Source organism: Netta rufina (assembly GCF_964035555.1).
Source record: "Netta rufina genome assembly, chromosome: 1".
In the NCBI taxonomy this organism is placed as follows: domain Eukaryota; kingdom Metazoa; phylum Chordata; class Aves; order Anseriformes; family Anatidae; genus Netta; species Netta rufina.
This window is the reverse complement of record NC_140123.1, coordinates 86,717,035-86,729,979: the sequence shown is the minus strand read 5'-3', so window position 1 is coordinate 86,729,979 and position 12,945 is coordinate 86,717,035. Positions and strand designations below refer to the sequence as shown.

Here is a 12,945-nt window from a genome sequence, read left to right as displayed (position 1 = left end):
TGAACATTTCATTTATATATATTAATAACATCATGGATTTCAAAAATAGATATTTTCTCTTTTACAGTTACAGCATAACAGGAAACATAACACAGAGCTGTTCTTGAAGACAACAGTATGTTTAGAAGTTGCAGTATTAGTTTCTGAAAGTACCTAAAAATATTGCCAAGAAGTTTTTGCCACAGGAAAATATAGTGCATGTTGGTATCCAGGGTCCACCTGTGTCAGTGCGTCTTTTCTCTAGCAATATAAGGAAATCTCAATCTTTAGAGTGTAATTTTTCTGTTGGGAAAAAAAAAAACAAACAAAAACAAACAAACAAACAAACAAAAAACAACACACATATATAAACCATTAAAAAAAAAAAAAAAAGGTTTTGCCTAAATAGCTTAAGGTAGGGAGGGGTTGGAGATGGGGATGCAACTTAAGGAAGGGTGCAAAGCACAGCATCTCTATGCCTTTCTCCCAAGAGCTGCTGATCCCGCGAGGCAGTGGCTGCCTGTACAAACTGCAGAGCTTTCTCTCACTGTGTGGCTGCAGATCCTGAGGAACCTTTATTCTGTTGGGAAATACCTTCACTGCTCCCCTCTGTGCATCCTTCAAACTCTTAGACGTGTGGTTGTAGCCAAAGTAATAAGTGGTTTGATATTTGTCAGTTCTTATTTTCTGGAATTTTCTTAAATCTCTTGTTTTTTTCCAGCAGGCCAGTTTTATTTAGTCTTTTTATGCCTCTATGGTGTCTAATTCTAATTAGACATAAAGAATAAAGACCTTCTCTCCTGAGCCTTGGAAATCTGGGCTCAAAGTTACCTGTTTGACTCTGAAAATTTTACTTCTGAATTTCTTTGGGCTGTAGAGTACCATTTAATTTAATTCCACACCTAGCAGAATTATGAAATATAGACAGAAGATTTTGATTTTTTGTACTTTCATACAGCGTACGTGAACAAGAATCCCTTCTCTGCTCATCTGAGCTAGGAAAAACTCCCCCTGTTTTAAATTCTCCTGGTTTTTACTAATATTCTTTACACAAACTGGGTATATTTATTGTGGTTGTATGCATGATTTATTACTGAACTTAAAAATACTTAGCAATACATTTTGCACTTTCTGTATAAATATTTTTTTCATCCATAATCACTGCAATTCAATTTCCTGAAAATATTATTAAGGATATTTATAATTTGCAACCAGTATTTCAAGAAGAACTTAGTGCTTTTTTTTTTTCTTTTTTTTTTTTTTTTTCTCTTATCTAAATGCATTGAATTGACTCAGGAAATAAAATACCTAGTAATTAATTGTAGATAAAGAGTTTTAAATATCTGATTCAGTATTATCACTGCTACATGCTTAAATTCTACAAAAATCATTGAACTTGAATGCAAACAAAGAAACATTGCTTCATATTTTAGATGTTAACAGAGAACATTTTAAAACTGTACTATAAAGAAAAAAAAAAAAACAACTTGAAAATATGAGCTATTTATTTATAATTATTTGGAAATATCAATATAAAATAATGTTTTACAGTAAGATTTTTCATATCCCAGATATTCACTGCATATATTGTTGAAGTTACTACTTTCGTAGTTATTTTGACCACAAAAGAAAGGATGGATTTAGAGCAAAAGTTGGAGATATTTTGTTAGTCTTTGATACTTGTAAATATAACGGAAACACTTTTCACAATCATCTTTGTTTTGATGTCTTTTTGCCTGCATTTTGCCATCCAGGAAAGATACCCAGAGACTGTCAAATTTGTGGTGGCTATCATATTTTCCAGGTCGTCTTAAGATTTTGCATGTTTAATGTGTCCAGACTGGAGGATATATTGAAGTCTGGTGAAGAGTATTGTCCTTGGTACTTTACACTTATTTTTAGTCTACTATTTCAGAGTGGGGTTTGTGGAGCCTGTAGAATGTTTAATCATCCAATATAGCACTTCTGAGAGTGTCTTGTTAAGGAAAAACAATAAACACCAATAAGATGGAAGGCAGGTAAATTCCACTAGTACTTGCTAATTTGGGAGTTGTGTAAAGTAATAGTTGAATTACATTCAACCAATATGCTGCTGTATTTATGTTGTATATTTATAATATATATGTTTTTTACATTATATAAATACGTATTTATAAAATAAATTTAAGAATTATATATTTAATTTTATAATGGTATTCCAACAGCATGATTTTTTTTCCCTCCTCAGAGATCTTCACCTATAACAATTCCTTGCTTATAACGTGAAGTCAGATGAAATTTTTACTACGAAATGAAATTCAGCTGATAAGTTTATTCTCCTCTTCCCTACTAGAATTTTCCTAGATGACCAAAACAGAATTCTCCCTGTTTACTTTGTAATTAAGGATGTTATTTGAAAGGAACTTTACAAATTTTGCATTTATTTTTATTTTTTGTCTGTGAAAATTACAGAGGAAAAAGTAGTATAAGATCTCATTGATAAACTTGGACTTCTTAATATATGGAGAAGTATTTGGGAGTTTTGGATGTATAAACTGCATTGAGAGATATCGACTGTTGGAAATTTCTGTATATCTGTTCTGCTTGAATAAAAGCTTTTAATCTGTAGATTCTAAGCTGTTTATCAGACAGCAGGTGTGTCAAGCAACAATTGTTTTCAGTATTTTTGTGTTAGGTAATGTGAAGCTGACACTTTTTATTGATTCTCTTTTGCCTGGAGCTTATTCATGTATCTTTTCTAAAGAGTTCTTTGCTCAAGTCAGCCATTAGAAAACATAGTTTCCTAATAATAATAAAAATCTGTAAATAACCTAACTTAAAAAAAAAAAAAATGGCATAATTTCAAATAGGTTTAATTCCCTCTGAATTATCAGTGTTCTGAGGGCACTGACCTCGTGCTCAGTCCTGAGAAGTGGCAAATATGGGAGACCAGAGAAAGTTAAAGACATTTCCGTTTTGTTACTGCTTTTTTTTTTTTTTTTTTTAACATTCACGAATATATTAACAGTGATGACCTGATTCTATGTTATCAACAGTAATACAGCCTCTTATTATGCATAATAAATGGCCTAATTTCTCAAACTCAGTTGGATTTGGAAATAATAATAATTAATAATAATAATCTGATTCTTCATCTTTTGCTTTGATCATAAGTAACCTTTAAGTAACAAATTATTTAATCTTTCCATACAGGGAAGACTCAGTGTAACCTTAGTTTTGTGAATAATCTTGGAGGATAAATTATAAGTGATTTATTGTAACATAATTTTTCTTCTTCAGAAGAGATACATTCCTAATGTTAGTCCCTAAGGGTTCAGGTTCTGCCAATGCTCTTCCCTGCTGCCCTTGAAATTGTTTCCATATGTATCTTGATAGCTTTGGGAAACTTAGGCACAAAAGCATACATCTCTGTATATTCATACAGTTGTGGTGTAAGAAGTCTAATCTGATTTTAGCCACCTGCAATGGTTATGTTGTAGTTGACAATCTGGATTCCCTTTAAAGAAAAAGTCTGTAGAGGCAAAATGTCTCTTTTCCTATTGTAATTATTTAAGATGAATCCATGTATCCCTAGAAGTGACAGCTTGTATTCAATGAAGAGAACCTGGGTAAGAGAATCAACAGCTGAGTTGTAGACATAGGATTTATCTCTTAATCCTAGATGTCTGTTTTGTCTATCCTATTGCTTCGTAGGGACTACAGACCTTACATACTTTTTGTGGATCTGGACTGGAATGCTTTACACAAACTATATTGCACAGTCACCAAAATATATGTTTGTACAATGTGTCCAAATGGGTTTCAGTAGCACTTTCTACATATCCATTTTAGTGAAACTTTGGTGCTAGAAATTTCTAATACTGGGCTTCCATGCTGTTAGTTCAGTCAAAAATCTGGGCTGAATTACGAACAATTCCTGGTCTGTGTGTGTCTGCTCTCTGCAGTATCTGGAAGTCTGATTTGGTGAGATTTCAAATTATGACTTGTGTATTTCTTTTCAAATGTATTTGAAATAATATATTGAAATAATGCCACATGAAAAGGGTACTGGTCTGATAATTTTAGCATGGAAAAATCTATGGCACAATTTTTAAGAGAATTAATATAAATTATAAGAAATCGTTTTTCCCCAGTCTTTTTGTAAGTATGGATGAGCATTTCAAAACAAACAAACAAACAAAAAAACATATGGAAACATTAATTTCATGTTTTTATTACAGGATAGAGGAAGAAAAGAATATTTTATCAGAATTTCAAGAAGACTTGAACAAATTAATTTTATGGTTAGAAGAAACGGAGAGCATCATTGCTATTCCCCTTGAACCAGGGAATGAAGACCAGTTAAGAGACTGTCTTGGCAAAGTAAAGGTATTATAAGCTTTATTTACTGTTTTCTTAAATTATCATTTTCTTAATTCATCAATTATCTACGCTGAAGAACATTAAATGTTGTTTAACAAAACCCAATAAAAAATAAAAACAATGCTTTAGTAAAATCTTTCTTCAAGTTCCTTTCTAAGTAGACAGAGATAGGATAAATAGTAGTGCATGGTGAAGACTTAATCATGTGCTAGGTTTATGCCTCTCACTGTTTAGTATAAGACATCTGTGAGCTGGACAGAGAATTTGTGAGGCCTTGCCTCCACAGCCAGGGATTTCAGAATGAAGGCAAAGATACTACTGTATGGGATGTTAAATGCATCTTATCGTTTGCAGACATGATTACAAGTTTGAAGTTTAAGCTGATTATTTAGATCCATGAAGTTCCGACTTCTTATTTATATACAAATATTTCCCAAATGTAGCATTCCCAAGGAATAAGTAGTCCAAAATTAAAGGTGCTAGCATTTTTTTTTAAATTATTTGTAGCTCATTTTTACATTCCATCTTTTATTTTGGAGCTACACAAGAGAATACATGTATATTCCAATGCAACAAAGAATAATGTACTGTGGCTTATATAATACCTGCTTGATTGTGTTGATGTATCTTTTAGTTGCATTATCCTTACTTGATATATCAAGTTACTTTGATAACTTGCAGTAACTACATACATGATGGAGAAGTGGTACATTTAGATGATGTCTTGCTTTCTTTGTCTTTACTTGATGTTTCTATGAATATACATGAACATTCTTAATTATGAGGTTGGACTGGAGGGCTTTTCACCACATACCGTCTGGGTGATTGTGTTCACAGCACAGAACATGGAAAAGCCGTTCTCCAAAGTGGGCTTTAATATACTATTTACCATATTGAAAGATTATTAATATCTGTATACATGAGCTAATGAGTATCCAGAGGTGGAAATTTGTCATACAACAGTGATCAATATCCTTAGAAACACCTTATTTGGTTGTTTATCTCTCTCTGTAGGTTTGATCCACTCATACAGTTTCTGGGGTTTCTGCCCTTCTATATTCAGAAAGCCATGGCTATTTTGTCTTGAATTGAGTTTATTCCTTTAGCTGATAGACAAATCAATAAGGGTGAAGATAAGGGAGCTGAAAATTCTACCACAGTTCATCTTAACTGCTGTATTTGTCTGTTCCAGTTAAGAGCTGAAGAGCTGCTGCCACACAAGGGAATACTGAAACGATTAAATGAATCTGGTGGAATAGCACTTGGAAGTGCATCACTGGACCCAGACAGAAAACATAAGCTTGAGAGTGCACTGAAGGAGGCTAACCATCGCTTGGTAAAGGTTAGACATATTAGTGATGTAACTGTGATATGAAATTTTAATTGGCAGCAAATATTTGCATTACATATTTTCTCTTATGTATTATTTTTCTCTGGATGAAGCTGCAGAAACATTTGTACACATAATGAACCTGTGGAAGAAAAATGTGTACAATATACTGCTGTGAGAAACAGTAACAACACAAGATCATGAGTGCCTGAAGCAATGTTGCATCCAAATTAACTCCCTAAATTACAGGTCTGCTGCTTAAGGGCAGAATGCAGAGCATCATTTTTGTAGCCTGGTTGTTTTAAGGGTACAGCAAATATTCTAATTTTGTGACTCAGGTGTGTGAGATGCAGTAGCAAATATTGCTACTAAAAATTGCTTTTCTAGAAACACTTCCTAGTTCTCTCCTCTCCCCAACACTGGGGTAGAAGCTGCAACTGCTGATTCATGTTCTATCATGCTTCTTCCAAACATGAGTTTTGAGTTCTGTTTTCAGTGTAGCAAAGTTCCACTCAATTTGCTTTCTAGGATCTCCATACCAATGGAAAGAAATAAAGTAGGATTGTGTTGTTCTTTATTGTTGAAGTAGCATGTTTTTATGTTGGAAACTGTTGACAATGAATAGTAGATATGGATCAAGAGTGCTCTCCATACAGACCTTGTGTAGCAGAAATGGTAGAAAACATTATCTAAAGAAATGTAAAAATGTAAATCCACACAAAGTATGGATCAGTCTGGTCAGGACAGGTCAATGTAGAATCTAGAAAATGCAGCTGAAGGATTTCCCCAGAGACTGATGGCACAGTCACCAGGATGCTGGGGTGGGGGGGGGGGGGATTAGCTGTGTTTATCTGTGAAAAGGAGATAAAATAGATCTTCTGAGTACCTTACTGAAAAGACAAGCTACAGCTTCTGGTCAAGAGTTCTGTGTTTTTGATTCAACTATGTTCACATAATTGATATTTCAAGTACAGTCCTAGTAAATAAACAGGAATTTATCTGATGTGGAATTCTCATTAGTTTCTTCTACTTAACAGAAACAGTCTGGCAAGTTTCAGATTTTTAGCTAATGGCTCAAGCAAAAATGGATAATATTGATCACATTCATAAATTTGGAGTTGGGTGCGTTAATCATTATTTAGGTGCTTGGACAGAAGTATCCCTTTCTCTACAGAATGGTTTTCTGAAATCAATGTATATCAAAGAATTCAGAACACTTCAAAATCAAAGCTAGTGCTATTTACTAGCTGATATAAGGATATATGTAGCTGAATTTAAGAACCATGATTTGAATATCTGTGCTGTAATATTAAAAAATCATTAGCTTTCAGGCAAAAATATGTGTGGTTGTTGTTGTTGTTTGTTGTGTGTGTTTGTTTGTTTGTTTGCTTTTATTTCTAAGTAAAATAGCACTAACGTTCTAAGAAAAACTAATTTCTCTGTATGAAAGTCATATCTAAAAACTTAGGTACTTCCACTTTCTGCTTGCCAATAGAGAAAATATCCAGGTTACTCGTCATAGGCAGAGCAACCCAAATAACTATGAATGCTGTTGAAATTATTAGGTTTGTATGAAATATGGTGGATAACGTAAATCATTCTCTTTACAAGCTGCAACAGACCTAAGTAATGATTCCGGCAAGACATTAAGCTTGGAATTTACCAGGTGAAAATTTCATTTATAGATAAAAGGGACTAAACCAAGAACATTGAACTTTTCTTTGTGATCATTACTGAACTGCACTATTTCAATTTCAGTTGTCTACCTATGGAGATATATAAAATAAAATAGTGCTCACTCTGCCTTAGTTGCTGAATTTAAAGGACGTTGAAAATGCAATTTATTTTTTAATAAAGAGAAAATTAGTTTGAAAATTATGACATTCAAATCCTTACATGTTAAGTGAGATTTTCAAAGGTTTCTCTGAAGGTGTTTTGTTTCTCAGATGATCTTGAAAGGTCAATGTAAAAAAAAATTAAAATACGAAAAAATAAAAAAGACCAACCCACACAGATTTTACTGTGAGCCAAACCTCACAGCTCTGGCACATTTATATTAGGTGATCTTCATTAGGTTCACTGTAGCAGGATGGTTCTGTAGTCAGTTGTTTTGATGAGGATATATTTTTCCTGTTCCTCAAAGCCCAGTGGGCAAGCCTCACCAGCGCAGAGATTCCTCTGGGGCTTCTCTGTCCCTCCATTACCGTCTAAGAGTATATCTTAAGCTTGAATCCTTTGTTTCCAGCTATTTGTTTTGTTTTCTGGCATCTGTGCTAGGAAGGAATGTGTAACAATCTACCGTTTCTGATTATCTCATCTTGCAGGATGATATTATGTTGAAAATACAAAATGTACTTGACAGTTACATAAATAACATAAGGTAGCTCCTTATTTGGTATATGCTGGAGTAATTCTGTTTACTTTAGAGAAGCTGTGACAATCAAAAATTACCAGTTGAAAATGTAGCCAAATATCTCCTAAGTTTATGACAAATTTTTGTTTTGCTTTGATCTGCCAAACGGTGGAAGGGGCAACAACATTGTGAGTTTTAACCTTCAAGGTGACATATTTGAAATAAGTCATGTTCAAACCTTCTCTAGAGTCAAAGAAACGGTTACCCTACAGCAATGGAAATAAGCTGAGAAAATAAATTGAGTATGAAAGGAATTGCAGTCACATAAAAGAAGCTTTTTTTTTTTTCTTTTGCTTCAGTATTGTCTTTGCTTTTAGGTGTTTATATCATGTGCTGATGACCTTGAGAATAGATACATGAAGAGTTTTTCTTCCTTTATATAGTCATAAATTTAAAATGACATTTCTTCAGACACCTTTATTGAATAGTGATTCTAGTAGGCCACTACCTCAGATACAGTTTAAGCAGAGAATGAAGATTAAAGCCTACATTTGAAAGCATGACTTTTAAATTCTAGCCTGGTTTTACTTATTATACCCTCTCCAAAGCCAGTATTTCTTGTAAAAATGAAAATAACTCTGTCTTTGTGAAGTCTTAATAATATGAAAAATGAAGTGTTTTATAACCATTTTTATGTCTTCACATCAAGAATTTTCATTTATTTTCAAAGCTCAAAGTATCTTCTGCTGTGATAGCCAAGTAAGCTAGCCACCTAGTGCTTCAAAGCATACAAAAGGGGTACTAGGCACTGGAATTTGTGATGAATTCAGTTCTTGTCATATACCACCTGCCAGGGCATATAACAGATCTGTAATGGGTTTCTTACCTTTTAGTGTGCAGTAAATGGATTGATAGATTAGGTCTGAGACCAGTGAACCATGGAATCAGAGGTTTGCTGGAAGGAATTTATTACTCTTTAATAATATTCTTGGTCTGGTGTCAGCCAAGAGGGATGAGCTAGATTATCCGAAAGTAAGCTGGATGCCAAAATCAGCATTCTTCTCATTTATCCACCTTAGTCTTCACAACATCTACTGTATGTATTATGAAGGTTATTATAAGTGCCTGATGGAGACATTTTTTCTGCCTTTTAATTTGTCTGCTACTATTAGAACTAATTACTAGACACTGAAGAGACCATTTCACTGTTTACTGCCACAGCAAATCAATTTGTTGTGCTATATAGACAAAAAAGAAATTGGAGTGGAGTGACATGGCTGTAATTTGTGAACATTTTCTGTACCACCAGGAGAAGTATAGGTCTTCTTGGCTTGGTTGACCAAGTGCAGAGAAAAACAGATGGACCTAGAAAGTGCAGGAAGACAAAGTCATAACAAGGTTATAGTTCATGTAGCTTGCCTTGAGTAGTAATTATTCACCTATTACTTGTGATGACATCAAATTTTCAGCATGTTATTGTAACTTAGTTTGAGTTTGCAGTTGAAACTACTATAATTGCTACTATTACTGTTTGTGGGATGAACAGGAAGATATCTTTGAAAAAAAAAAAGCTACAGTTGGATTTCTGTGCTTTTGATTTGAAATGAGATTAAAGCATTTGTAGCCTAATAAGAATGTCTGTTTTATTTCCAATTTCCAAGCAGGTAAAAAAGCCCTTTTCTTTTCAGTTCTTTTAAGCTACATACACTGAAGTTCTTCTGGCTATATTGATTTAAAACTACCGAGATTCTTAGCTATGCTGGATACAGTGGATTGCATGTGTTATAGAAGACAGACCACATTAGGAATTGGGCCCTACTTGCTAATCAATGGCATTTTTAGTCATTTTAATGACCTCAGACATCAGTTTTTGTTCCACTTTACATGCTATACTGTAAGTCATCCTAATGACCACTGTCAAAAAGAACTGGAGACTATCATAAGACATAAGGAGACAGGAGACATCTGTTTGTTTGTTTGTTTGTTTTCTGAAGTTCAGTTAGATGAAGTCATTTAGGTGTGTCATAATAGCTGTATGAGTGTCCACAATCAATGTAAGTATACACATTCACTGCAGATGGAAGAAAATGAAATGGTTTATCTTAGACTGAAAGATTTTATTATTTCCCATCTATAAAAAAAAAAAAAAAAAAAAAAAAAGATAGCAAATCAGGCTTATACTAACAAATCAATTCTAATCTGATATAAGTTTAAAATTTGGATGCAGTGTTTTTTAAACCTGGAAAATCTAACTCCAAAGAAAATACAGGTGAGATTCCAATGAGGTAAATATTGCTGTGGTATAATACTCACTGATTTATTTATTTTTTTTAACAAGAACTGCATTTTACAATATTAAAAAACAACAAACACACAAACAAAAAAAAAAAACAGGGATTTGATATAATTGCTGCCTTTTCAGTTTAAACTCTAATTTTATTTTATTATTATTAATGGTGTTTTTTGTTTTTTTTTTCTTCCCTACAAAAGGTCTCAAATCTTGTAGTTTTGTAGCTCGTTTTTATCATTCAAGGTATTAGTGGAAAACACATAGTTGTTGCATCCAACAAAACTTTGAGTCAAAGGTAGTTTACAAAGAAAAAGTTGCATCTCCCCACACATGATAAAATACTCTGATAAATAGATGCAGTAGCACAGCACCAGAAAAAAAGGAAAATTTTAGAGCTGTAAATCCCTGATAGATGGTATATTTGGGTAAGGTACTTTACAGAGACCATTTTTATCTTGTCACTTCCCACAGTCTGGAAATGCCAACAAAGTTGTTTAAATTTCCAGCTGCTCTGTTTTCCTATGAGCAACCCCGTATCTCATGGGAATATTGTAAAAATAAATTACTTGGTGATATTGCAGCATTCTGAAGGTTTAAAACATTGTAAAAGTTGTTAGTAGCACTGTTTTACGTTAAATCTGGAGTCCTGCAGAGAAATATACAATTGCTCTCTTTTTATTAATAGCACCATCAATTTCTCTCTCTTGTTAAATATTAATAAATATTCTCCTACTACAGTATGTTGTTTACTCTCATTTGAAACAATTAATCATTCTGAAGTCCGTTCAAGGAAAAAGTTATGATGTTCAAAATGTTTTTTGCAGCAATCAGGCAATAATTACACCATACCAAGGGCTTTTGTGACATTCTACTGAATATGTGTTCTTAATTTCTGCTGAGACAAGTTTTTCACAGAATCACAATATCTAGGTTGGAAGAGACCTCAAGATCATCGAGTCCAACCTCTGACCTAACACTAACAAGTCCTCCACTAAACCATATCCCTAAGCTCTACATCTAAACGTCTTTTAAAGACCTCCAGGGATGGTGACTCCACCACTTCCCTGGGCAGCCCATTCCAATGCCTCACAACCCGCTCAGTAAAGAAGTTAGAAGTTCTTCCTAATATCCAACCTAAAACGCCCCTGGCGCAACTTTAGCCTGTTCCCCCTCGTCCTGTCACCAGGCATGTGGGAGAATAGACTAACCCCCAGCTCGCTACAGCCTCCTTTAAGGTACATGTACTTACAGAGAGCGATAAGGTCGCCCCTGAGCCTCCTTTTCTCCAGGCTGAACAAGCCCAGCTCCCTCAGCTGATCCTCATAGGACTTGTTCTCCAGACCCCTCACCAGCTTCGTCACCCTTCTCTGCACCCGCTCAAGCACCTCCATGTCCTTCTTGTAGCGAGGGGCCCAAAACTGAACACAGTACTCGAGGTGCGGCCTCACCAGAGCCGAGTATAGGGGGACAATCACTTCCCTAGACCTGCTGGTCACACTGCTTCTTATGCAAGCCAGGATGCTGTTGGCCTTCTTGGCCACCTGAGCACACTGCTGGCTCATATTCAGCCGACTATCAACCAATACTCCCAGGTCTTTCTCCACCAGGCAGCTTTCCAACCACTCATCTCCCAGCCTGTAGCTCTGCTTGGGGTTATTGCGCCCCAGGTGCAGGACCCGGCACTTGGCCTTGTTGAACTCCATACAGTTGACCTCAGCCCATCGGTGCAGCCTATCCAGATCCTCCTGCAGAGCCTTTCTACCCTCAAGCAGATCGACACACGCACCTAACTTGGTGTCATCTGTGAACTTACTGAGGGTGCACTCAATCCCCTTATCCAGATCATTGATAAAGATATTAAAGAGGACTGGCCCCAGCACCAAGCCCTGGGGAACGCCACTAGTGACCGGTCTCAAACTGGATTTGACTCCATTCACCACGACTCTTTGGGCCCGGCTATCCAGCCAGTTTCTAACCCAACGAAGCATACGCCAGTCCAAGCCACGAGCAGCCAGTTTCTTGAGGAGAATGCTGTGGGAGACGGTGTCAAAAGCCTTGCTGAAGTCAAGGTAGACCACATCCACAGCCTTTCCCTCATCCACCCAGCGCGTCACTTTGTCATAGAAGGAGATCAGGTTCGTCAAACAGGACCTGCCTTTCATAAACCCATGCTGACTGGGCCTGATCGCCTGCTTGCCCTGCAAGTGGAGCATGATGACTCTCAAGATAATCTGCTCCAAGAGCTTCCCTGGCACTGAGGTCAAACTGACAGGCCTATAGTTTCCCAGGTCTGCCCTCTGGCCCTTCTTGTAGATGGGCATCACGTTTGCTAGCCGCCAGTCGACTGGGACCTCCCCCGACAGCCAGGACTGCTGATAAAATGATGGTAAGCGGCTTGGCCAGCTCCTCCGCCAGTTCTCTCAGTATCCTTGGGTGAATCCCATCTGGCCCCATCGACTTGCATACATCCAAGTGCTGTAGCAGGTCGCCAACCATTTCTTCATGGATAGTGAGGGCCACATTCTGCTCCCCATCCCCTTCCACCAGTTCAGGGTACAAAGGTTTGATTCCACTTCCTGGCTCCACAAAGAACTACCCCAAAATCATACCATAGGTCTAAGAAGGTTGTCC

General features: G+C 35.9%; 1 protein-coding gene across 10 annotated transcripts in view; it reads left to right on the top strand.

The window, feature by feature from the left end:
• The window catches only part of DMD (dystrophin), a 1,234,381-nt gene that overhangs the window by 825,528 nt on the left and 395,908 nt on the right, over nucleotides 1-12,945 (top strand). For all 10 annotated transcript variants that reach the window (XM_084305928.1, XM_084305932.1, XM_084305933.1 and 7 more), the window contains 2 exons: nucleotides 4,200-4,347; nucleotides 5,534-5,683. In XM_084305928.1, coding sequence (XP_084162054.1) covers nucleotides 4,200-4,347; nucleotides 5,534-5,683 — 298 coding nt within the window. The remainder of the gene's footprint in view (nucleotides 1-4,199; nucleotides 4,348-5,533; nucleotides 5,684-12,945) is intronic.